The 26,675-nt window shown below is 42.4% G+C and overlaps 1 protein-coding gene across 2 annotated transcripts in view; it reads right to left on the bottom strand.

Moving 5' to 3' along the window:
• UGCG (UDP-glucose ceramide glucosyltransferase) overlaps positions 1 to 26,675 on the bottom strand; it is a 60,842-nt gene that overhangs the window by 18,555 nt on the left and 15,612 nt on the right. For both annotated transcript variants that reach the window (XM_053301048.1, XM_053301047.1), the window contains exon 2: positions 9,941 to 10,082. In XM_053301048.1, coding sequence (XP_053157023.1) covers positions 9,941 to 10,082 — 142 coding nt within the window. The remainder of the gene's footprint in view (positions 1 to 9,940; positions 10,083 to 26,675) is intronic.

Raw genomic sequence — 26,675 nt, 5'->3', positions numbered from 1 at the left:
TATCAACAAGAGTGTGTGGGACAATAGCTCTCATCCCATTGGTAGGAATCAAATTTCCATTATCCTGAGTCCATACATGATTAAGCACACCTCTGATCCCATCAGAATATTGCAAATCCCTTTGTGAGCTGTTAGCACAGCGTTCACCATAATACCAGCCATATTGATCCCAGTCTTTAGAGTGGTGACACACTTTTGAAGGGTCTCATTCCAGAAAGCATGGGTTCTCATCCCGACATGGATAGGGTTCAGAAGGCCTAGGGTGTTCTGTCCTTTCTTTACAGGCTTAGGTGGTGGTGAGTCACGGCTTTGATTCTCCAGAGCATACTCTGTGTTGGACAAGGGGTATTTGGGATCAACATCCAGATCCTGACCTGGTGGATGGGGCCAAGTTGGTTGATATTCCGGGTAGGCATCCACCGGAATTTTATCAGGAGCCAAACCCTCAGAAACCTTCAGTACCAGTTGCTCTGAGGTACTGGGTTTTAGATAAGAGAGTTGGCAGCAAGGCCTTTTTCTTTTTAAGTGTGGTCATTTCTGCCTCCATCTCTACAGCTTGCTTACTCTTTGGAATGCACTGGCAAGGCTGGATGCTGTTTCTGAAGTGTCGTCTTTGTCTTTTTCAGGATTACCACTGCTGAAGACTTTGAAATGGAAGAAGTTGAACGATTCGGGACCAAAGCTATCAATGCCGATCCCAATGGAATTGAGGTGGTTGGAGGTGACAGTGCTGGCATCACTGGAGCAATTGGATCTTTCATCACCACTGATTTAGGCACCGAAGAGGCTTTAGGCAAGCAGGGAGTCGCCAAGGCAGAGTCCAGCTCTGAGGCAGTGACTTTTTCACCTGACATTTTGGGAGGTATTTTTAGCCAACGAGTCTTGGGATGAGCAAAGGGCTTGTTCCCATAAAATGGAATGGAGTCGTAAAGCTCTGATCTTCCTAGCTTGCTTCGTAAATTGTTGGTAGTGGGAGCGCATCTCCACCACGTGTGCCTCTCCGAGACACAACATACACTTGCTATGTGTTTCCGTTGACAGTAATTTATCGGCACTTAAAATCTGGCATGCCTGGCATAAGGCAGGAGAAGGCCTAAAGGCCTCAGCATCCCATCTACAACAGTGCGCATGTGCACTCAGTTAATTTTAGATCCTACTTAGGTTGAATTAGGAAGGCCTCACTTTGAATGCATGTGTGCACACAGTGCCTTGATACTGCCGCCCAGAACAAAACTCATTCTGCACACAGAATGAGTTTAATTAGAGGGGCCACTGGTCCCATCCTGTCCGGGAGTGGGAACGAGGAGGGGGAGGGAACCGAAAGAAACAAAAAATGCCAAGACAAAAATGCAACTAGACAAATAAAATATAGCGGTTGGAGGTGGGGTTCCTGCCAAAAAGTAGGGATTGAAGCTTGGAAGATTCTGACATGGTCTCCACGCATGCATGAAGCCAGTAGGTGTAAGAGACAGAGACCATGTCAAAGAATTTTACTTTCAACTGGTGGGTTCTATTTAGTTGAGGAAGTGTAAAAACCAGAACATTTTACTACCTGTGGTTTCTTTATCTGCAACACCAACCATACACTCAGATGTTTAGTTAGAAATAGGGCAAGATTGCTACCTGAAGAGCCCTTGGTATTGGGTAAGCTAGACATCAAATCAGATAAATAAAACAGAATTTCTACTGATATCACATCAGTGAGTGGGCTGAACAGAGCAAGTCACACAGCTCTGTATAAATCAATCATAGAGAAATGCCAACTGTTTTACTATGAAAACAAGAGCAACTTAATTTTAAACATATTTGACATGCCTGAAGGATAACAAAATGATTATCGTGCAACTCCACTCTCAAATATATAAATGACTCAGTCCTATTGAAATTAACAGAACTGAAGTTAGTCATGATCAACTTTTCTCATTTCAATCCTGTTTAACAATGACTAACTAGTCTGGATGCTGCCCGATGTCTTGATATGCAGCTGCATATAGAAAACCACTTCCGAAAGAATTCTTTCATGCAGTATTTAAGAACATGGATATTAAACATCAGGCAGCATCCATACTAGTCAGTCATGATTAAATACCACTGAAGTTAGACAAGTCAGACATAACTAACTTGTCCTCTTAATTTCAATGGTGCTTAGTCATGCCAAACTTAATTTGGATGCTTCTGTGGTATAGAAGACTGGATTTTCCACCATCCCTGGAACATACACATATGAAACCAGGGCCATGTTGTTGTTGTTTTTCTTCCTCCCTCACACTTTGTGTACCCTTTTCAGTTTCCAGCTTCAAAACATGGGGGAGACAGTTTGAACCTTGGAGATATGCCATGTGATGGTTGGGAGGAAAGGGTTAATTTGTCTTTGCCCTGACAGAAACGGCCACCAGATGAGAAGATGACAAGCACGGTGAGCACACCCCACCCAGATCATAGCCAATGGCTGCTGGGTGAGTGGTGCACTGATGTCATGCCCACAGTCTGGCAATGAAAGCAGTGCCGTAGTGGTGGGACTGAGCCTGGAAGGAAGAGGGAGGGATGATGCTAGCCAGTGCACAGATGTAACCAAACTGCAGTTATTGGATCATGTGCAACATGATTCTCAGTTTCAGTGCTGAACCTCAAGTATACCTACCTGCAGTTTGATGTTATGTCCAAACTGGCCCATTGAGTTAAGTAGAACACAAGTGTGGCAGGAGGTTATTTGTCATAATTAAACAATTGATACAAGTGGGTCAATTCCATTCATCATTGCGGGAGGCTAGTGGTCCAGTTTGGTCCCAGCTTCTCCCTCCAGGATATTCTGCAGAGGAGCAGGTGAGGGAATGTGGGCGGGAAGGTAGAGTTGCTATGGTCTATAAGGATAACAGCTCCCGTACCAGGGTCCCTGTTCGGGTATCGGACCATATTGAATGTGTATACTTGAGTTTGGGGACCAGGGATAGACTGAGATTTCTGTTGGTGTACTAATCACCCCACTGCCCAGCGGAATCCCTTACTGAGCTCACGGACTTGGTCGCAGAACTCGCGTTGGAGTCTCCCAGACTCTTGGTGCTGGGGGACTTCAATGTTCATTTCGGGACCAATCTGTCCAGGGTAGCTCAGGAGTTCATAGTGCCATGACAACTATGGGCCTATCCCACGTAGTCTCTGGACTGACGCATATTGCAGGTCACACACTTGATTTGGTCTTTCACTCTGATCAGGGTGGTGTTCCGTGGGTGGGGACTCTTGTGATTTCCCCATTGTCATGGACAGACCACCACCTGGTTAAGGTTGGACTTACAACCACTTCTCACCTCTGCAGGGGCGAGGGGCCTATTAGAATGGTCCACCCGAAGAGGTTGTTGGATCCACTAAGATTCCAAGAAGCACTGGAGGGATTCAATGTTGACTTTGCCAGTGATCCTGTTGATGCCCTGGTTGAGAATTGGAACAACTTGCTCACGAGGGCAGTAGACACAATTGCTCCCAAGCATCCCCTCCAACCCGCTTCAAAATTGGCCCCTTGGTATACGGAAGATCTACAGGGGCTGAAGTGGCAAAGTAGGCGACTGGAGCACAAGTGGAAAAAGACTCAACTTGAATCCGACAGATTGTGACATAGAGCACATTTAAAGATCTATGCTCAGGCAATACGTGCGGCAAAGAGGTGGATCTTTTCTGTCCGTATTGCCTCTGCGAGTTCACGTCCAGAATTGTTCAGGGTTGTGAGGGGACTAGTATTTGCCCCCCGCTCCCTTGAACCAGAATTTGGAGTCATCAGTTACCCGCTGCAATGTGTTTAAAGAGTTTTTCGCAGATAAAATATCTCAGATTCGGGCTGACCTAGATAGAGACTCCACAATTAATTTGATGTCAGAACTGGAGGTGCCCAACAACTCCTCTTATGTGATTTGACTGGATCGGTTTCAGTTTGTGACTCCTGAGGATGTGGAAAAGCTGCTTGGAGCAGTGAGGCCTATCACTTGTTCTCTTGACCCTTGTCCAACATGGCTTGTTCTATCTAGCAAGTAGGCTGTTGTAGGCGGCCTGGTGGAAATCATAAATGCTTCTCTGAAGGAGGGCAGGATGCCTCCTTGTCTTAAGGAGACAATCTTCAGACCTCTTCTAAAGAAGCCTGCATTAGAGCCCTCAGAGTTGAGCAGTTATAGGCCTGTTTCCAACCTCCCATGGCTGGGCAAGGTAATTGAGAGGGTGGTGGCCTCTCAGCTCCAGGCAGTCTTGGAGGAAACTGAATATCTAGACCCATTTCAAACTGGTTTTCGGGCGGGCTTTGGGGTGGAGACTGCCTTGGTCAGCCTGATGGATGATCTCCAATTGGGAATTGACAGAGGAAGGGTGACTCTGTTGGTCCTTTTGGATCTCTCAGAGGCTTTCAATACTATCAACCATAGTATCCTTCTGGTACATCTGAGGGTGTTGGGGGTGGGAGGCACTGTTTTACAGTGGTTCCACTCCTACCTCTCAGACAGATTCCAGATGGTGTTGATTGGAATTATTGCTCTTCGAAATCTGAGCTTAAGTATGGTGCCCCACTTTCTCCAATGCTTTTTAACATCTACATGAAACTGCTGGGAGAGATCATCAGGGGATTTGGAGCTGGGTATTACCAGTATGCTGATGACACCCAGATCTACTTCTCCATGTCAACCTCTTCAGGAGCTGGCATATCCTCCCTAAATGCCTGCCTGGAAGCAGTAATGGGCTGGATTAGGGAGAATAAACTGAAGCTGAATCCAGATAAGACGGAGGTACTTACTATGCGGAGTCAGAACTCTATGGAGACGATTGTGATCTAACTGTTTTAGATGGGGTCACACTTCCCCAGAAGGAACAGGTTTGCAGTCTGGGAGTACTTCCAGTGGTGGCCAGGGGTGCTTTCTATCAGCTCTGGCTGACACGCCAGCTAAGCCCGTTTCTCGAGATCAGTGACCTCAAAACAGTGACCTCAAATCTGTTAGTGACTGCCAGACTTGACTTCTGTAATGTGCTCTATGTGGGGCTGCCTTTGTACATAGCCCGGAAACTTCAGTTGGTCAGAATGCGGCAGCCAGGTTGGTCTCTGGGTCATCTCGGAGAGACCACATTACTCCTTTACTGATGGAGTAAAGTTTACTGGCTGCCAATAGGTTTCCAGAGAAAATACAAAGTGCTAGTTATAACTTACAAAGCCCTAAATGGCTTAGGCCCTGGGTATCTAAAAGAGCGTCTTCTTCACTACAAGCCCTACTGCCCACTGAGGTCATCTGAGGAGGTCCATCTCCAGTTACTGTCAACTTGTTTGGTGGCTACACAGAGATGGGCCTTCTCGGCCACTGCCCCGAGATTGTGGAATGTGCTCCCTGCTGAGATACGATTCTCCCCATCTCTGGCAATTTTCAAAAAACACCTGAAAACCCATCTTTTCGCCCAAGCTTTCTCAGTTTCCTAAATTTTTTAGGTTTTAATCTCTGGTTTATTTTTAAATTGTTAAATTGTTTTAAGTTTTTGTATATGTTTTAAACTTGTTTTATGCTATTGTTAACCTCCCAGAGATGAAGGTTTGGGGTGGTGTACACATTTGATAGATAAATAAATAAATAAAATAAAATAATCTATTAGAAAATGGAGATTAATCCTTTAGATAGAATTCATGGGACACCAAGAGGTATTAGCCAAATGCAACCTGCACAGGCAGTCTACCTCTCAATATCTGATGGGAACATACAATGTGGAAAGCATTACAATGATCCTACAATGTATTCCATCTCAAAGGTTTGCATATGAGTGGTCAGAGTAAAACATGACACGGGGTTTATGAGATTGAGATAAATGCAGTCTATCAATAGTGTAGCAATGCTATACTGCAATGTCACACAGCCCTCAGTAACAGATTTATACAACTGGAGAAGGCATTTGGAGGTAGGGAAGAGACATGAAAATTGTTCCCCCTCCTACTCCCCATTCAGTCCACACAGAAAGAAGCCTTCAATGCAGAGACACTGAAGGCTTCTTGGGGACCTGCAGTCCTCCTTCCAATGATAAAGGGCTGTGCATCATGTTGATCAATAGATCTTACAGTGGAGTAAACATTCAAAGGACTATGTTGTTTGGCAGCTGCTGCAGACACAAATATCTGCTCTGAACAAGAGTCAAAATTAGATGCACTGCTAAGCTTGCTATGGTAGCTCAGTTGGTCCACAGTTAAGCAGAAAGGCAGGTAGCCATTTTTATTGAAAGAAAGATTGCTGCCAGGAAGAATCAACCAGGCCATTTGACATGTGCTGTGATATGGATGCTAAGTTGATTACCCTGTTTTAACAGGAATTTCAAAGACATAACTCAACAGATTCCCGCCCCACCCCACACACAAAAAAAGCATTTCACTATTGACCTGATTTTTTAAAAATATGTTTTTAAAAAGAGAGGAGAGAATAAGAAAGGTAGGTTACTTGGTTGAATATCAATTGCCAAAAGGTGAAACAAACTTCTTAGAAATCAATTTTCAACCCTAAGAAGGAATTTCTCAAGTCTGTATGAAATTTGGTGGCACTTTTCACACAACTGCTCCCTGCCAAAATGTCACATGGACTGGGCAGAAGGGTTTGGATTTTGTGGCCAACAGAGGGCTTAGGGCTTACAATGGCAGAATGCAGTTTTTACACCTCATCATAACTACACAGGCATTACTGTGCCTAAATGGTTGTGTTTCGTCTAGAATTCTGGCTACATAAAATGCTGCTGAAGTGGCTGCATTTAGGGCTTCTCATACTATACTTAACAGCCAACATGATGAGCAGTTCCAGATGAGCTGGTACAACTTGTAGTGGCACTTCTGCAGACCTGGAAGCAGCAGAGTCACTGTCGTGAACCTTCCGGTTAGCGATACCAGTATAACAAGAGTTTTTTTCCTATTCATTACAATGGGAATAAATACAGCAACACTGGAAGAGCTACTGCCAGTTCTCTACAACGATGCTGCTGCTACCATGTTGGGCATTTAACTTAGTTCTTCACTGCACTAGAGCGTTTCCCCTTTCCTCTTAGGAAACAAGCCAGTCTCTGCACCTGCAAGCTTTACACAAAAAGAGAAGACCCTAGAGCGAAATTAGAAAGAAAAGAAGTGCAAAACGACAAGCAATTCCCATGTGGAACAAAGAGAATAAAGCATCTGTAGCACAGATAATAAAATTAAAGTCTAGTGAAGTAATGCCTAAAATTCCAGGAAGCATTTTATCACTATATATGCTGCATAAATTAGCAAGTCCAGAGGAATTCCCAGTGAGTGGAGTTCATTTAGAACAGATTTATTGATTTAAACCATAACAAGACTATGGATGTGAATCAGTGCACTTGGCCAACAAGCTACAGTTCAAAAGTTGGCAGAGTTAAAGTATGGTAAGACAACAATGTACACACATGCAGAAATTCTGGGAGGTCACTTTCCACATCTACGAGTTTACATACTAATGTACTTCTCAGGGATTCATCTAACATATTCATTTCTTTATAAGTGTACAAATACATATATAGTTATGGTTGTAGAAACAGAATTCACTGAACATCTTTGTCAATCCCACTGAAATGAACTTAAGTTAGTCTTGCAACACTCCTATTAGTTTTCATTGTGCTCATGAAGAGGATCTTTCCAGAAACAATGCCTATATAACAGGCAAAGAGATGTAAAGTTTCTGGAAATATATGCAATATGTATGTTATTATAAAGTCTAAACTTGCTTGACTTTAAGAGTATGTAAATGCATTGGGAACAACTGAACACACAAAATTGTATACACACACACAGAAGATGCCTTAGTTTTATTCAAATAATTTTAACACATATACCCCATATTAGAGATCAGATAGCAAGCTGCTGCAGCCAAAGATACTTGAACATCTCAGTTTCTGCCAGATGCAAAAAAAAAATGGGGGTGGGGTGAGGGGGTGTTGCTGAAAAGAAAAACTACCAAAAGGAAATTTATCACCTGGAACTTAGAAACAGTTCTCTCTCCATACTGGATATCAGCATTATTCAGCAAGATAAGAAAGCATATAAAAACCTGAAACTTTTGTTTGGTCATTCGGTAGCAATAGTGAGAGAAGTGTACACACCACAAATGGCAATCCCCTTTCAAACTGCTATTAACTCTCTGGAAAAACACTACTGCCTGCCTCCTGCCAAACAAGTCACAATGATATGGACTATCTGTAACTGTTTCGAGTTAAACTCTTAAACGATGCATCGTCTTCTTCATCATGTAAAGTTTGTGTGACAGTAACTGAACAACATTAATTATACGAAACCCCTAACTTGTAATTTAACACACTAATGTAGCCTTGAAAAAAATCCTAGCAAGTTGCTTTCTCTAACAAGAGTCCATTTCTGAAAGGTCAATAACTTCAAAGTATGAACGTTTTATGTTTACCTCCAAGGATTTCAGAGAACTGAAGGCTTGTACAGATTGAAACAAGTGGGCCTTGAGGCAAAACTAGCAGCACCCCAGGAATTACATAATCTGTGCATATTTTTTTCTTGTAGGTAATAACCTCCAGTCCTCAAGTTAAATGTTTACTGCAACATTTCCTGAAGGTTTTTTGGTAGGACACATTTAAAGGATCAATCCTAAAACTGAACTATGTACCTGATCTATGTAAGAGTTCGGGGCTATAACTATCACACATTTTGCCCAACCATCACACTTTCTTCCCAATCCGGACCTACAGGGCTCAAAATGACTGGAAGATACCCACAATTAATCAATCATCATAATGTTAAGGGTTTTTAAATTATGAAACAAAATTATGAGAAGGGCTTTTTAAGGTATGTTCCGAAGAAGAAAAAGGAAATGTTAGGGCCGATGCTCAGTAAGGATGGTGAAACATTAACCAATGGCAGAGAGAAGGCAAAACTGTTCAACTCCTATTTTGCACCAGTCTTCTCCCAAAATGGGTACTGCATGCAATCTCACAAAAGCAATCTCATAAGGAGTTAATCAGGAGACACCAATCTACTTTAAATGAGTTCCAAGTCTTTAGACCCAAAAGAACTGCATCCTAGGACACTAAAAGATTTTGCTGATGTACTCTCAGAACCTCTGTCTATCATCTTTGAGAAATCCTGGAACATAGGTAAGGTGCCTCAAGGCCTGAGATAGGCTAATGTTTTCCCAATCTTCAAAACGGGGAAAGAAAAGGATGTGCGAAACTACAGACCAATCAATCAGATTTTGATACAGGGGAAGATACTATAACACTTATACAGCAGTTAGTTGTAAGGATTTTGACAACTCTGTGATTTAGCAGAAGCCAGCATAGATTTGTCAAGGATAAATCCTGCCAGACTAGTCTTGTCTTTAAAAACAAACACACACAAAAACACCTGGTTACTAGCTTAGTGGATTGTGAAAATGCTGTGGCTGTAGTTTATCTCAATTTCAGAAAAATGTTTGGAAAAGTTCTTCATGATATTTTGGTTAGCAGACTGTTAAACCGTGGGCTAGATAGTAATATCACAGGTGGATTCATAACCGGTCGGAAAAAATCCTCAGAGAGTGCTTATCATCTCATCTCCAATCACCTGCCTTACAAAGAAGTCAGGGCAACCTGAAAAAGGAAACTCTGAAAGTGATTTAAATATGTGGGCAGGTTCATGTGAGAGTGTGTGTTCGTTCAGATGCCCAGGTCCCAAGATGTACAGAGCTTCACAAGTTGCAGCCAGCATCCTGAGCTGTGCTCAGAAATGAACTAGCAACTAGTGAGGACATTTAAGCATATCTGTTATTGTTTTTGTACAGTGACCAACAGCAGCATACAAAAAAATAGTTACGGTGGGCAGCGGGGAGTCAATATACATGTCCTCTGATATGAGACACTACAATATTCTGTTAGGCAAGAGAGAAAGATCATGAGGCAAGCTTAAGTAGATTCTTTTTTTTAAAAAGTTGATACATACTTTTGGATAATCCAGCTCAAAGAAGGTTTCCAAATTGTTGATGAGATTCGGATCAACACCCTTTAGAGGCTTCAGAAGTGAAACACCTGGAAGCTTGCTATATGGTTGTTTGTCTGTTGCTTTCTTGTTGAGATGAAGACGCCTGAAAACAAAAACACTATTTAGAAAATACCAAGACTGCGATCATGAAATATTCATATTTAATTCTTCAGTTTGCTTGCTGTAGCATTATATTACAGTTACGTTTTCTTCTTCTGGATCTAATAAGTATGCACGAATAGCTTTCTGTATTTCTGTAGATGAGGTAAAATAACTGCTGCATGGGGTCTACATGCAATAAGTATGCATTGCTTGTGTAACTTCGGATCACATGAGGAACAGTGTCTTGGTACCTCCGCTCCCCCATCAGGTTGCACTTCAGGACTGGGTGATAAAAGGAATGAATGCATGGGTCCAAATACTTCTGTCCCCAGCTGCTACCAACCTGGAGAACAAACCAGTGATGAAGGAGGCTTTTGCTTTCCAGTTTAAGTTGCTCAGGCAGCATTCTGCAGATCAGAGTCCCTGCCTGAACATCCATGAGATTAGATTTGTAAAATACTTTGTAAAATGAACACAGTGTTGTTTCTTTTGGTGGAGGGAGAGTGATTAAGTGACAACACTGAAGATACGAAGCATGCGTTTAATTGATCTAACACCTATACTGCATTTTATACCAAAACAAACATATTCACAGATTTTACAAAATAAAAAAACTGACTATGAAGTTCTGGCTCTCTATTTGAGTTGCAAGTACAGAGGCCAGTAAACCTATAGAACAAGCTCAACCACATTTTGGGAGTGGTCATGAATCAGATGCCTTCAGTTTTTAACTGCATCATAAAACAAGTATTGAATTTTCCTTAAAACATGAAGTAGAACATTATTGTGTACAGAGGTGCATGGAACACTAGTGAAGCAGATGGTATATACAATTAAAAGAAGTTTACAATTGTACTCCCCCCACCCCACCCTAAAGTTTCCACAGCCTACCTAGAGTTATATACATTGCTAGCTCTGTAGAGCTAGGCAAAGCCTGATATTTCCAGTCTTTCTGTGCTTCAGAGGAAAAAGGAAAGCAGCAAAAAATAAATAAAATCACCCTTCCCTTGTAGCACCAGTGCTGAGTTAGTTTCAATGTCAGTCTTTGTGTGCGCCTCTCTCTCATATATGTTTGTAAGTCACCTTGGGAGCCTTTTGACCAAAAAGCAAAACAAACAAGACTTCTGATAAACCAGAGTAATAATGAAGATTGCTTATTTGGAATAATATACTCTTCTGCTGTGCTTTTCTGTAGTACTACAACTTCACATTTTGCACACCATTTGAACAATCATAACCCCAATCCAAAGCACTGCAAGGACCATGAGGTCCACAGAAAGATTCATTGAGACTGCTTGAATTACCTAAGCATTAGGAAAACTTCTACCTTTCTGTTGTAATGAGACAGTTCTTAGCTATATGGAGTTCACTGTGCACACAAGTCATAATCCTATATAATAAAGTGCCTGGCGTGCGTCCGTGTCTCCCTCGGCTGTTCTGGGCATGCGCGGGCGGAGCCGCGGCCTCGGCCAAAAGATGCGGCGCTGCCGAGGCGGCGGTGGAGCCATGGCTGAGGCCTGGCCACACTGCCGAAGCCGGGCAGGGGGAAGAGGCAGCGGAGGAAGCCGGCCGAGGCAGCAGCGAAGCCGTGGCCGAGGCCTGGCAGTGCCGCCGAAGCCGGGAGGGGGAAAGAGGACCCCCCCACCCAAACCAAAACCACCGCGGAGGACCCCCACCCACCCAAACCAAAACCACCGTGGTGGCCCCCCCCCCACCCAAAACCACAGTGGGAGGTGGAAGGCCCGGGCGGGAGGAGGCGGCGTGGGAGGGCGGAGAAGGCAACTAGCGCCCGTTTTTTTAACGGGCTGAAAAATACTAGTACCATTATAAAAGGTTCAAATCACACATTACATTAGGCCTGGATGAATTTTCTTTGGATCAGGGAGTTAGCTCAAAAATTTAGGAGCCAGACAGTGGACACTTGAAAAAATTACCAGACTTTGGGCTTCTCTTTATCTCCTTTACAAGAAACATACTTGGAACAGAAGGAGGGCTGCATGGGACAAAATGATTTTATTAAATAACTCTACCTCTGAGTATCCTAATCTAGGCACCATGGCTTTCCAGTCCCCATGATTTGTCAAGCCCAAGGAGAGGAGAGCTGGTCTTGTGGTAGCAAGCATGACTTGTCCCCATAGCTAAGCAGGGTGTACCCTGGTTGCATATGAATGGGAGACTTGATGTGTGAGCACTGCAAGATATTCCCCTCAGGGGATGAAGCTGCTCTGGGAAGAGCAAGTTTCAAGTTCCCTCCCTGGCTTCTCCAAGATAGGGCTGAGAGAGATTCCTGCCTGCAACCTTGGAGAAGCCACTGCCAGTCTGTGAAGACAATACTGAGCTAGATAGACCAATGGTCTGACTCAGTATATGGCAGTTTCCTATGTTCCTACGTAAGCCCTCCCTTATATTAGTTTGGGCTTGGTGTGCTTGTGTGTGTTTCTTCCCATAAAACAGCAGCCGAGGAATCGGGCAGATCCTAACTGGGACTGTGATGGGAGCAAAGAACTAAATAAATCTTCCCACCATGCTGCATTCTGGATCCAGATTCCCCTCTTCTTTAACTGCTTAACTGAAAAAGTCATGCACTTTGCACCATTCTAAATATTATGATAGCCACAGTCCAAAGTCAAACCAATTATTTTGCACACGTGGCAGCATACTATGTGAACTTTAGTAACCTTTCTTAGCAAGTATACATATCTCTCAGATATTTCTATTTGTTGAAATATATTTCTTTTGAAAATCAGCAAGTGCCTCAAATGGGGAGATGCCCATAACATACAGTACTTGAAACAAAATGCCCTTAAAATAAAGGGCCTGTTTCGAGCTTGAAACAAAGCAACCCCCATTTCAAATCAAATCATTTCGAATGTTTTGAGTGCCATTTGAGGGCTGTTTTGCCAGGGAGAGCTGATCTACTGATTGGGGTTGGCAGGTAAACCAGTTCTCCAAGGTGAGCTGACATGCTAAGTCCAGAGTGGAGGCCTGGTCTACCCGCCTCACGCAGCAGGTAGACCAGTCCTCTGATGGACTTAGTACGTTGGCCTGCCTCGGACAACTGGTCTACCTAGTAGACCAGTCCTCCAAGGTGGGCCAACTTGCTAGGTCCAGGATGCAGCCCTGGTCCGCCTGCTTCACATGGTGGGTAGACCAGGCCTCCACTCTGGACTTAGCATGTCAGCCCATCTTGGAGGACTGGTTTACCCGCTGACCCCAATCAGTAGACCAGCTCTCCCTGGAACAACTGCCCTCAAAACGTTTCGATTCGAAAAGGAGGTTGCTTTATTTCAAGCTCAAAACAGGCCCTTTGTTTTAAGGGTGTTTTGTTTCGAGCTAGGAGCACTAGAATGGCCCGTTTCAAGCTCAAAATGTTTTTCACATCCCTAGTCTCCATATTCCACTACAAATGGTAGAAGACCCACTTCTCTCCTAAGGCCTCTACCTGTGTGCCAGGAAAAGATCTGAGAGAAGAGAGGGGACTGGAGGAGGGCACAAATAATGGCTGTCTAGTGAGCTAAGCCTAAACCTGTGAATCCCTTCTTTCTCCAACATGTATAGCTTTAGTATTGAGGTATCAACTGTGAGCTCAAAACTAAGGAGAAAGTATGTTCAGAGTCTGCACAAAAGGGAACTATTCTACCCAAATGTGAACATAACCTGGCTATGAGCCAATAAGCAACCTTACACACTCTTGAAATGAACATAGCAGTCATGATGGGTAAACCAGTCCAATGGCAAAAAACTACGAAATGAACCATATTTACCTGAATTGAAGAAGATTCTGAATTTAAGGCTCCCCCCTTTAAAAAGTAGAGATTAACAAGTTATAGCTGCATTTACTGGAAAGCAACAGGACTCTGAATTTAATATGACCTCCTGATTTCTAATATTTAAAAACTTGGGGAGAAAATCTAAACTTGGATTCATGTAAATACAGTAGATTTTAGTTCTTGTGCTAATCCCATAGGATCATATCAGTCATGGCTTACTACCATTGAAATTAATCGGACTTATGGTATTCACAAGCAAAGTGAATAAAAATAGATGTTAAAAATATTTCAAATTCTCATGTAAAAGAGTTGTAGTTATAATGAATTAATGATTCTTTACCACACACATTGAGTTACCTACCAATCAAACAAGGGCATTCATTTATCTCATGAAAATCTCTTTAGACTGCCTAGTAACTACCTGCACTTGCTTCTAGAAAATTCTGGGCTTTCAGACTCTGTTTCTAAGCAGACTAAAGATACATGTGCAAAGACAAAGCCTGGATACGATTGCTGCATTGTCCTTATGTGAGGCAGCTGGGCCAAGAGCAGTAAGAGGAGTTAGGAGACTGGATAATAAAGGAAATGGAGTGGTAGAAACAGTGCAATTAAAAGTATTCAGTTCACATGTCCTATATTGCCCCCACACACTTTGCCACAGAAAAGTTGTCATGCCTGGGCACAAAAGAGACCCTAGCAGGAAGTAATTTGAAGACATTTTTCCCTGGTTTTTGTTTTTTTAAAATATATATATAAAGAAAATGTATCAAGTGTAAGCAGTGCAATAAGAAGGAGATGCAGGCCCCAGTAGCTGGAATGAAACTTTATAAAGAAAACTGCTTATTGGGAGGTACCAATTGAATAACGAGGTATTTCCTCAATAAGCAAAAATCAAGTTATATGGACAATTACACAAAGCATAGCCCCTAGATGTTGCAAATGCACAACTGAATTGTAAATGAGCATATTTAGTGTTCAGATTTGCCCGAATATGTGAAGAAGTGTCAGTGTGAAACTCGATTTAAATCTAGTTTTTCTCCAGATTTAATCAATAAATGCCATATTTCTGTAGCTATTCCATCAATTCCTGTAGCCTTCCAACTTGGTAATGATCCGACTTCATCTTCCAGAACTAGAGGTTATTGCAAGTAGGGAATATCTTCTAGAGCAGGGATTCTCAACGTTGTGTCTCCAGATGTTATTGGACTTCAACTCCCATAATCCCCAGCCAAAGGCCACTGGGCCTGGGGATTGTGGGAGTTGAAGTCCAATAACATCTGGAGACACAACGTTGAGAATCCCTGTTCTAGAGTATCTTGGATGTTGACATCCCTGCTGTACAGATTTTCAGTATACTCCTTCCATCTCTGTTTGATCTTCTCTGAATCAGTTACTTCCTGTCCTTTGGCATCCCTTAACATACCAATTTGGGGTTGGAACCCTCCCTCTGAGTTCAGAAATCTTTTGGAAAACTTGCCTTGTTTTTCCATGTCTATTTCCATCCTCAAGGTCTTTACAGATATCATTGTAGTAGTGTTCCTCGTCTCTTCTAACAGCTTTCTGAAATTCCATATTAAGTTCCTTTGTGAAGTATTTATCTTTCTTGACTTTGGCTTCTCTCCTCTTCTTGGCAATTTCCACTGTCTGTTCTGACATCCATTTTGCTTTCTTCTGTTTCTTGGATTGGCAGTCTCTTTTCACATTTCTCCTTAATAACTTCTGACTTCATTCCACAGTTCCTCTGGTCCCCTATCAATGAGGTTCAGAACTTCAAAGTGGTTCCTCATGTTCTCCTTGAAAATAGTGGGTACATTCTCAAGATTGTATTGTGGAAGCTGGATAGCTTTGTTTTTCTGCTTTAGCTTGACTTGGAACTTGCACATGAGCAGTTCGTGATCTGTTCCACAGTTGGCACCCGGCAACATCTTTTCTGTTATAACTGAGCTCTTCCACCTCCTTGCACCAATAATGTAATCAATTTGATTTCTGTGTACTCCATCTGGTGATGTCCATGTATCTGGGCGCCACTTTGGTTGTTGAAGAATCTGTTAGCAGATTATTGGCTTGGCAGAAACTAATAAGTCATTCTCCTGCTTCATTTCTGTTTCCTAGGCCATACAGTCAGGCTGTGTTTTTCTCCTTACCATTTCCAACTTTGGCATTCCAGTCTCCAACCAACAGCAGCACATCTTGCTTGCATGTTCTGTCAATTTCAGGCTGAACTTGAGCATAAAACTCATCAACTTCCTCTTCTTCTGCATCAGTCATTGGGACATAGACTTGAAAAACTGTCATGTTAAAAGGGTTGTCCATGAAATCTAATTGATATTAGTCGGTCACTGATCGCATTGTATCCAAGTACTGTCATTGCTATATCCTTCCTGACTATGAAAGCAACACTATTCCTTCTTTGTTTTTGGTGAGTAGTAAACGGTATGATTTTCTGACTGAAAGTGTTCTATTCTAGTCCATTTTAATTCACTGATGACCAAGATGTCAATCTGTAGTCGATTCATTTCATCTATCACTGTGTCGAGCTTTCCCATATTCATGCTTCTTATGTTCCACGTTCCCATTGTAATTCGGTCTTTGCAGCTTCAGATTTTCTTTTCCCGCATGACAACATCAGTCGCTAGATGTCCAAAAGGCTTTAATCTAACCATGTCATAAACACCATCGGTACTCAGAGATCTTCAGCTCTTCCTCAGTAGCATGTTAGCAATAGCAATAGCACTTACATTTATATACAGCTCTATATCCGGAGTTCTCTAAGCGGTTTACAATGATTTAGCATATTGCCCCCAACATTCTGGGTACTCATTTTACCGACCTCGGAAGGATGGAAGGCTGAGTCAACCTTGAGCCCCTGGTCAGGATCGAACTTGTAACCTTCTGGTTACAGGGCGGCAGTTTTACCACTGCGCCACCAGGGGCTCTATGTTGAGTACCATCCGACCAGAAGGGCCCATCATTCGGCACTACATTGACAATCATTCTATCTTGTCTATCCATGTGGTTTTCTTGGTAAAATACAGAAGTGGTTTACCATTGCCTTCTCCCACACAGTATGAAATGATGCCTTTGTTGTTGTCACTGAAGTGATCGTCCACCTCCAGCACCTTCCTATATCGCTGCTGCCCAATATAGGAGTTTGCTTTCTTTAGCTGGGCAGCTGGCATGACCTTCCTGCCTTGGGTGACCCTACTGCAAGTATATCTCCTGGCTAACTTCTCTCATCCCTCCCAGGAACACCCCCCGCCCTGTCACAATGAGGCAGCATAGCAGGACTAGGACGGTGGGATTTAAAATTGCCTTTATCTAAATCAGTCCACCATGTTCACAACTAACAACTCGTTGAAATCAATAGGATTTAATCATGACTAACTTTCTCTGGATACTACCAACATACTGTACTACCAACAGTATTCTTACACATACATGCATATGTGTGTGTGCGCACGCACATCCCTATGTTATAAAATTGAGACACACCCTCCTCAACTTCCACGTGGAGAATCCTGGTTTAAGGAATACCTGCCATTTTCTCCAAACTTGTAACTGTGCTTGCCCTGAAAATAAGAATCTGAAGTAGAATCAAACCACCGTTCCTAATCTTAGTTTGCATGATGAGCAAAAACCATGATTTGCTGGACTGGACAAAGTGACAAACTACAATTTCCCTCAAACCAGGAAGGCAAGTGAGGTGAGAGAGGAGCATGCAAGCCTGAGACTCTTTGAAGACTCATTCTAGTAGCACCTCAGTATTGGCTGACATTCTGCACAGCACATCAGTGTAAGGGACCAGCTGGGGCTGCTGCACAATGCAAAAGGCAGCCCTGACAGTGTTGCATGACAGGGCAGCTGTGGAAAAGTTAACACAGCTTCTGGGCAGCTGCACAGCACTACTTACATTGTTTCCAATGGAAGCAGTGCTGCACAACTGCCTGGACATTGTTTTAAGCCGTTCCGCAACAGTAGTACTCAGCTGATGACCCAGCACAATGGAGAAGTACCATTAAAATGACTCTGTAAAGTAGCCATCATGCCATCCTTCACATAGCATACCTGTCATTTTTCCTCAAATGAAACAGAAAATAAATCAAACCATCAAGGACAGATATTTTTCTTCTGTAAGAGAGAAACATTTTTGTTTATTTGGGTGCAGACAGATGGAAAAGAAAACAGATATCCAAGTCATACTTTTATTAGATCATTATATCAACTATTTTTGTTCCAAGTTTCATTTTGGCCCACTTTACTAAATGTGTGGTGATTTCTTTCTTTCTTTTTTTAAAAGAAAATTATAAAGGACAATGACAGTTGAGCAACACACATTAATATTCACAATATACTTCACATTTTAAAATAATGAAGAGGTATTTGAAGGAAGCGCTTGTTTAGTACAAGTACTGGCTCAATTTCACAGCCTTCAATCATCAGGTAAGGCCCTGATTAAAGTTCTGATACCCAAGACAATCAGGGCTGCATCAGGGAGGAGCATAGCCTTTACAATAGTAGCTTCCTTTGGAATTAGCTCCAGGATGAACTAAAGCAGATTTTAGAAAGAAGACTCATTTGCCTGGGTAGGCATTTGAAAACTGAAGTGGAGCTTTGAAAAGATGTGCATGTCTGCTTCACGTTCCTTCAGTTAAGTATGGCTTTAATACTGGGTTTGTTTTTATTATTTTACAGTTTATATTTTTTGTGAGCTGCTTGAATAGATGAAGAGGTTGAATAAATTTAAAATAAAATTTGTGACCACATCTTATCTGCACTCTATTCCCACTGCCTAACTAGAATACTGTTGTTATACATTTTGTTAAATGCTGCTTACTAGCAAATTTGTCTTGCATGACAGGCCATGAGACATAGTGGATTAAAGTGATGATTTACAGTTCTAAAACTGCAAGAGAAATGTGAAAGGAAAGTATCTCAACAATGATTGTCAACAAATTTAGAATAGAATCACACATTTAAAAGAAATCAGTGGGCAGGATCCAGGCTAAGTTAATAAGGACCAAGTAGCAGTGAAATAAAGCAGACATGTTAGTCATTAACATATCCCACTGATTTCAATGAAACTTAGTATGGATTCTGCCTATAGTTTTCAAAGTACCCAATATTAATGGGTAGGTTGCTATCTGTACTAAACTAGCCTACTCACTCCTCTTTAGAAAAGACTAAAGGCATCAAAAATACTTCTATTTGAGTGTTTATATAATTCGTGGTTGTCATCAGCTACGTTTACCAGAAGACAAGCTGGAAGAATCAGTGGGAATAGCCCCAAGCCCCTAACCAGCAAAGTAATCTCTCTTCATCAGCAATTAAAAAGGGGGAGGTAAAGGGACAAAACTGCTTACCCAATACTGTGGTCGATATCGCTTTTTTAAAATTTAAAATCTCAACACAACTGACTAAGACTGCAACACATTTATTTATTACATTTATAAACTGTCCCATCCAAAGGCTCTGGGAGGTGTACAACAAATTTAAAAAGACCTAAAAACACAAACCATTTAAAACACAGTGCTAAAAACAATATAAATAAAAACAATTTAAAAGCACCATTTAAAACCAATTTAAAAACTGTTAAAAAAAAAATTTACAAACTTTGGAAGGCCAGGCCAAACAAGTAAGTTTTTAGTGATCTCTTAAAGGCCGACAGCGAGTCTAAACTGTGGATATCTGCCGGGGGTGCATTCCATAGGCCAGGAGCAGCTGCAGAAAAGGCCCGGTTTCGAGTCGCCACCAGACGTACCAGTGGTAACTGGAGACGGACCTCTCCAGATTACCTCAACGAGCGATGGAAATCATACCGAAGAAGGCGCACTCTAAGGTAGCCCGGATCCAAGCCGTTCAGTGCTTTAAAGGTAATAACCAGCACTTTGTATTTTTCCCGGAAACACATCGGCAGGCAGTGCAACTGTTTTAAGACAGGCATAATATGGTCTCTCCAGGTTGCCCCAGAGACCAATCTGGCTGCCACATTTCGAACAAACTGAAGTTTCCAAACTCCATACAAAGGCAGACCCATGTAGAACGCATTGCAGTAGTCGAGCCTGGAGGTTACCAGCTCATGCACCACTGTTTCAAGTTTATTCTCTTCAAGGAATGAACGCAGCTGTCGAATCAACTGAAGTTGATAGAATGTGCTTCTGGCCATAGGCTCCACCTGAGATGCTAGGGTGAGGCCAGGATCCAAGAGTACTCCCAAGCTGCGTACCTGTTCCTTCTAGAGGAGTATAACCCCATCCAGCATAGTAAGATCTAATTCATCCCTTAAATTCCAATCCACCAAAATGAGCACCTCCGTCTTGCTTGGATTCAGCTTCAGTTTGTTATCCCTCATCCAACCCATTACTGCCCATAAGCAGGCGTTTAGGGAATGAATTCCATTTCATCATGATGATGATGAGAAGAAATAGATTTGAGTGTCATCAGGATACTGATAACACCCTGCATCAAATCTCCTGTTGATCTCACCGAGCGGTTTCATGTAAATGTTAAAAAGCATTGGTGACAGAATGGAGCCCTGAGAGTCTACATATAATAGCTCCCATTTTAAAGAGGAAATGTCACAAAACTCCACCATCTGGAATCTGCCTGAGAGATAGGAGCGGAACCACTGCAAAGCAGTGCCTCCTATCCCCATTTCCCCCAGGCGATCCAGAAGAATACAATGGTCAATTATATCAAATGCCACCGAGAGATTAAAAAGAACCAACAGTCACACTCCCTCTGTCGATTCCATGGTAAAGGTCATCCATCAGGCTGACCAAGGCAGACTCAACCACATAGCCCGCTCTAAAGCCAGTTTGAAATGCGTCTAGATAACTGGTTTCCTCCAAAACTACCTGAAGCTGGTTAGCCACCACTCTGTCAATCACCATGCCCAACCATGGGAGATTGGAGACAGGCCTATAACTATGCATCACTGAAGGATCTAGGGAAATCTTCTTAAGAAGTGGTCTAATCATTGCCTCCTTCAAATAAGGAGGCATCGTGCCGTTCCTCAGCGAAGAGTTAACTATATTAACTAGGCCATCTCCAACAATTTCCCTACTAGATAGAAGCAGCCAAGTCGGGCAAGGGTCCAGAGAACAAGTGGTAGGCTGCACTGCCCCAAGCAGCTTGTCCACGTCATCAGGCATCACAGGTTGAAACTGATCCAATCTAATATTGCAAGAAAGATTGCTGGACACCACCTTAATAGGCTCTGCAGAAACAGTGGAGTCCAAGTCAGCCCGAATACAAGAGATTTTGTCTGCAAAGAACCCATTAAAAGCATTGCAGCAGAACAAAGTCCCCGGGGGTTGGTTAGAATTGGAATGAGCCTGAATCAGACTCCTCACAACCCAGGACAGATCTGCTGGATGTGAACCTGCAGAAGCAATGCAGGCAGACCAGAATTGTTTTTTGCCGCACGCACCACCTCCACATAAACCTTAAAATGGACTCTATGCTGTGTCCTGTTCTCCGCCACTTGTGCTCCATCTCAAAAACATTGGTCACAAGATGCTGTGTTTCCTACTGATATTCTGGTGAGTTGGGGATGGGGCCATAGCTCAGTGACAGAGCATCTGCCCTGCATGCAGAAGGTCACAGGTTCAATTCCTGGCATCTTCAGGTAGGGCTGGGAAATACTCCTGCCTAAAACCTAGATGAGCTACTACCAGCCAGTGTAGTCGACAATACTAAGCTAGATGGACCAATGGTCTGACGCGATATAAGGCAGTTTCCTATGCTCCCATTTGGGGGAAGGCATGTGTGAAACCTGAAAGGGTCATTCCATTTTCAATCCCTTTTTCTAACTCCAGACAGCAAATTTCTGGAGGAAATCCTTTTACCTCCCCCTGCTTATTGTAATAATTTAAAATATATTGGTTAAAAAAGATAGCAAGTTTTTTTTTAATGAAGTCATACTAGCATAATAATAATAGCATAAAACCCAACATTGTCATAATAATAGTCATAATTATCATAAAACTCAACACTGCTAGCACTGGGGTATTTTTAATGGGGGCGGGGTGGCTTACAGAAAGTGGAAGGACAGACAGGTTATAGCAACATTGGAATAAGTACCCTTATCATGCCTGCATGTTTCCTGCTCTGGAGCTAATATCAGTTTCAGGGGTTAAGGCAATTCACTCCTTAAGGTCTGAATGGCTAAAACCATTCCCTCTCCAGGACCACTGTTGTGATCAAAACTGGAGCCCAACATAGCTGCTTTAAAGTGTTAAAAAAAACCCCAAAACAGATATTGAGAGAGTCGGCCCCAAGTCTTCTACATCACATGCACTTTAGCCCCAAGCACACATGATTAAAAGGTGCAAGACTTGATATTCACCTGGAAACTCCAGTCTTGAACATGGAAACTCTGCTCCCTAATTCCAGGGTCATGGAGGCAGCTACCTCTGGTTCTTTGGCCATGAGAAGAAAAGACAATGCATATGCTCAAAGTCATTCTATGAAGTTCTAATAACTTCAATAACTAAGCCTCATCTTAAATAAAGCCCTGAGTACAAATGGGAGTAGGGGAGAATAAGTGACTAGCAGCAATATTTCAAAGATGGATTTAAGGAAACCTAGTGGATGGCTACCTGAACAGCCAATAATAGGATCTTGTGATACAAGAAGCCAATAATCTAAGTTATATAAACAAGTCCAAAAAGTAAAATTACTGAAGCCTTGCAAACAGTGGAGAATTGTTCTCCCACTCCCGGATTCACTGAGCTTCCAACAACTCTTTCCCCTCACCACACTGGCATTCCTTCCCACCTTGCCTCCCCACCCCAGCCCAAACCACCCAGAGCAGAACCTAATACTCTTCCCCTTGTCAGAAGGATATGGAAACTGTACAAGAGAACATGAAATATGCCTCTTACTAGACCCTATGATCCAGGAAGGAGGGGCACCCAACATTAGTGAAGAACATTGCTGTGGTGACTGGGTATAGGCTTCCATTCTTTTACTCAGGCAGAGACACAAAAATCAGTCATCCAGGCCTGCTGGAGTCCTTTCCCCCACACCCCTTTTTATTCTAGCAGGGAGAGAGAGATGGAAAAATAAGCAAAAGAGTCAGCCCCTCTCTATTTGCCTGGTCAGATGAACAAGTGGATCTTAAAGGATCATTCTGCACCCTTTTGATGTTTCCATTACAAGGACAGAAAAGGCATAAAAGTCCAGCCAGTGAGCACATTGTGTTAACAGTTCGGTTCTGCAGGCAACATGTGGGACTACTCCCCAACATCCACAAGGAAGAGAGGCAAATCCTTCAAGACTAAAGTGTTCAGGAGGTAGCCTTTAGAACTGAGGGACAATGTTCTAGACAGGCCTTGCTTAACTATTTCTTTCACACTTATGGAAATGAAACACAGCTCCACCAACCCCCTCCAGAACAGAGCTCTCTCTAAAACAGAACTCTGTTAGGAAGCCTGCCCAACAGGTTGTTTCCCCTTTTCTGCAAAGAGGGTAGTGAAACCCCCTTACAAAGGAAACAACACATAATTGTCTTTGTTGGTCACCTGGACTGGAAGTAGTGTTTACTCACCTCAAGTTATTTACATTCATCTCAAGTAAGATCTCATGTGCAGTAATTAAATTATTATTATTATTATATCCCGATCTTCCTCCAAGGAGCCCAGAGCGGTGTACTACATACTTGAGTTTCTCTTTCACAACAACCCTGTGAAGTAGGTTAGGCTGAGAGAGAAGTGACTGGCCCAGAGTCACCCAGCTAGTTTTCATGGCTGAATGGGGATTTGAACTCGGGACTCCCCAGTCCTAGTCCAGCACTCTAACCACGATACAACGTTGGCTCTCAATTTAGGTTGAGGAACCATAGTTTCAGAAAGGCAATGAAGAGCTAGAAACAGTTAAGTATTAGAGGTTTTCAGCAATGCTTTAGGTTGGTGAGAAGGACTATATTTCCAAACCTTACGATGGTGTAGTGCAGACTACAGAAGAGCCACCTTCCTTCACCACCTCTTTACCAAAAAAAGCTTCTTCCTGGCATTAGCAGTGCCAGCTACCACCATTGCTGCTACTGCACTAATAAAGAAGGAGAGATTAGCTCCCAAAATGCGGACAAAGCATCCCACCACATTGGGAAATGTGCAACCAATTCTGTGGTCAGGTGCTGCACAGGATAAGCACCAAGAGCAACAATTTAAAATCAGATGCCATGAGTCTAGAATTGGGCTGAAAATTCCTTGTGTGTTTCTACTAGATTGCTACTTATTAGGCGGCTATACAAGCAGCCCAATACAAGCAGCTGTGTTAAGCAGGATTCAAAAGTAACTGTGAGTAAAAGCAGGGAGTTATCTGCAAGTTCCACCTTAGAGAGAGATTATGCACAAACATACAGTATCTCTGTCTAGATATGCACAGTTGTGATACAGGTATATTAAAGGGTTTATGAATCCCAACCCCCCACATACACAAAAAGGAAAGCTTAATTATTGATGGGATACTTCTTTCAATATGTAACAAATGTCTAATTACAAGAAGATTTTTAAAACGCTTTAAAACATTTGGGAAGCTTAACCCAGTTGCCTTAGGGTTTATTCTAAGTGTATTTGTTGTTATTCTACAGTACACACTGCCACCAGCACACCATCCATCCCCTGCCTGCTGCCCTTTCTGTAACCAGAAAGAAGAGCAGGAAAGAGGGAAAGGAAAATAAGAAATTGTTCTTTTCTGTGCTTGTTTTGGACTTCTATACAATGGTTGTGCATCTACATGTACTGCATGAAGAGTTCCAAATAAATGCCTTTGGCCAATCAGTAAACTAGCCCAGTAATACACTATTAGGTAAGGTTATGAAGATTAAAAGGGAAAATAGTATTTTTCCTTTTAGTCGTCTATTTATTTTTAAGAAACAGTCTAACTCCTATTAAACCTCATGCCCAACTGAACAAAAAAATGTATTTCACATGGCACAAGTGTGCCTAGCTGCACATTATGATAAATCACGGAAGAAAGCCATCGTCTTTCCCAACTCTTAGAAATTAGTACAGAGTTCTACTCAAAGAAAGGCCATTCTGACATTTTGATCCATTCTTAAGCCTATTTTCAAATACTTTAAATAAGTGATCACTTGTAGATGTATATGGACATCCACTCTTTTTGGTATTAATAACTGTTACCCCACAACACTGACTGTACAGTAACAAATATAAATAGAAAGTGTAAGAGCAACCCATACGTAGACTACATGCAGTTGTATATATGTTTTCCTAATTCCCCTCACCCCACTAAAAGCAACTGTGAAGAGCCTCATGGAGGAGGGAATGGGTATGCTTAACCATTTCCTGACAGGCCATTTCCCCCCAGCAGCCAAAAATCACTCATACAATCCTGGCTGATTTTCTTAGCAATTTTTTGTGCTCTGTACTGAGCACTGCACCTATAAATTGTAATGTTCATATGGGGTTCAGCTTCAACTGTTTGTAAGTGATCCTCAGCCCCAAATCTTGTAGTAGGGTTAGTATCAAAGTTATCCCCGCTGTAGTTTTTAGGAAAACCACTCCATCCCAACACATTCTACTTAAGACTGCAGCCTCTGGTGACTGCTTTTCATTTAAAAGAAGTTGGGGTTTGCTCACAGAGATCCGCACTGGATGAGATTTACACACCCACCCACATACATTCAGTGTAGTCAGTTCTAGCATCTATGTTCACTTGTTTGAAGGGGGAGAGATGGGTTCAATCCCTGCTCCCTTGTACCTCAGATGAGCAGAGCTCACAATACTAATCAGTGTGCACAAAGAGACCTTGGTGCAAAGCAGCATGTCCACTTCTGCCAAGGATCTGTTAAGGGCTTTAGTCCTTAGCTTTCTTTTGGGTTTACCTGCCACGAATGCCTTGATTTAGACATTACTCAAGCCATTATCAGTTAGTTTATCATACAATGTACAATTTTGCTACCTCTTAGCACAGAATGAATTCCATACAAGAACAATCTATTTCAAATTGAACAGTATCCTGTGGTATAAGATAACATGCTTTTAAAAACTGGGCTTGCAGATAAGCATTTATGCTGCCAACAAGCAGAGTCCTTATCACACTGCTTAAAGAGAAAACAATTCATTCAAACATGTTAATTTAAAACTAAAAGGACTCAAATACATGGATACTTGTAAGATGTCAAGATCAAAACTATACATCATCCAGACAAGATAAGTGTGCTTCTGGTCAGTAAGAGCTAATTCTGGGATAGTAATACACCCTGTTTTGGACAGAGTTGCACTCCACCTGAAAAATCAGGTTTTTGACTTGGGAGTACTTTTGGATGATCAGGTAGCAGCTGTGGCCAGGAGTGCTTTTGTGTAGTTTAGGCTCATGCACCAGGTGTGCCTATTCCTGCAGCAAAAGAATCTGGCCATGATCACATTCCTTCCAATGTCTAACTTAAGTTTACTTCTTTGCCATTTCAACCCCATGCCTTAATAAAAGATTGGATTACTCAGGGGAAGGGAGAGGGGGAAGACGAGTGAGTGTGTGTGTGTGTGTGTGTGTGTGTGTGTGTGTGTGTGGTGGGGGGACTGCCCAGGGGAACAAATTACTATGCTATCTACTAAAAGCATTTGCAGTGGGGGGAGCAGGATGAAGGCCCTAACTGGATCAGCTCCCTGCACTTAGGGCTGCTTTTGAAGAGTTTTTAGAAACTTCAACTAATCCAAAATGCAGCAGCTACAGTTTTAATCAGAGCCAGCTGTTTGAACCATAAAACTCCACCCACTAGGCCTGTGCTTCGGCACAGTTGAATCCTAATAAGATGAAATACAATTTGGGATAAGCGCTTGAAAGGACAACCCCCTCCT

This window comes from Hemicordylus capensis, chromosome 2 (assembly GCF_027244095.1).
Source record: "Hemicordylus capensis ecotype Gifberg chromosome 2, rHemCap1.1.pri, whole genome shotgun sequence".
In the NCBI taxonomy this organism is placed as follows: domain Eukaryota; kingdom Metazoa; phylum Chordata; class Lepidosauria; order Squamata; family Cordylidae; genus Hemicordylus; species Hemicordylus capensis.
The sequence above is the reverse complement of the archived record's forward strand: the minus strand, read 5'-3'. Positions and strand labels throughout refer to the sequence as shown.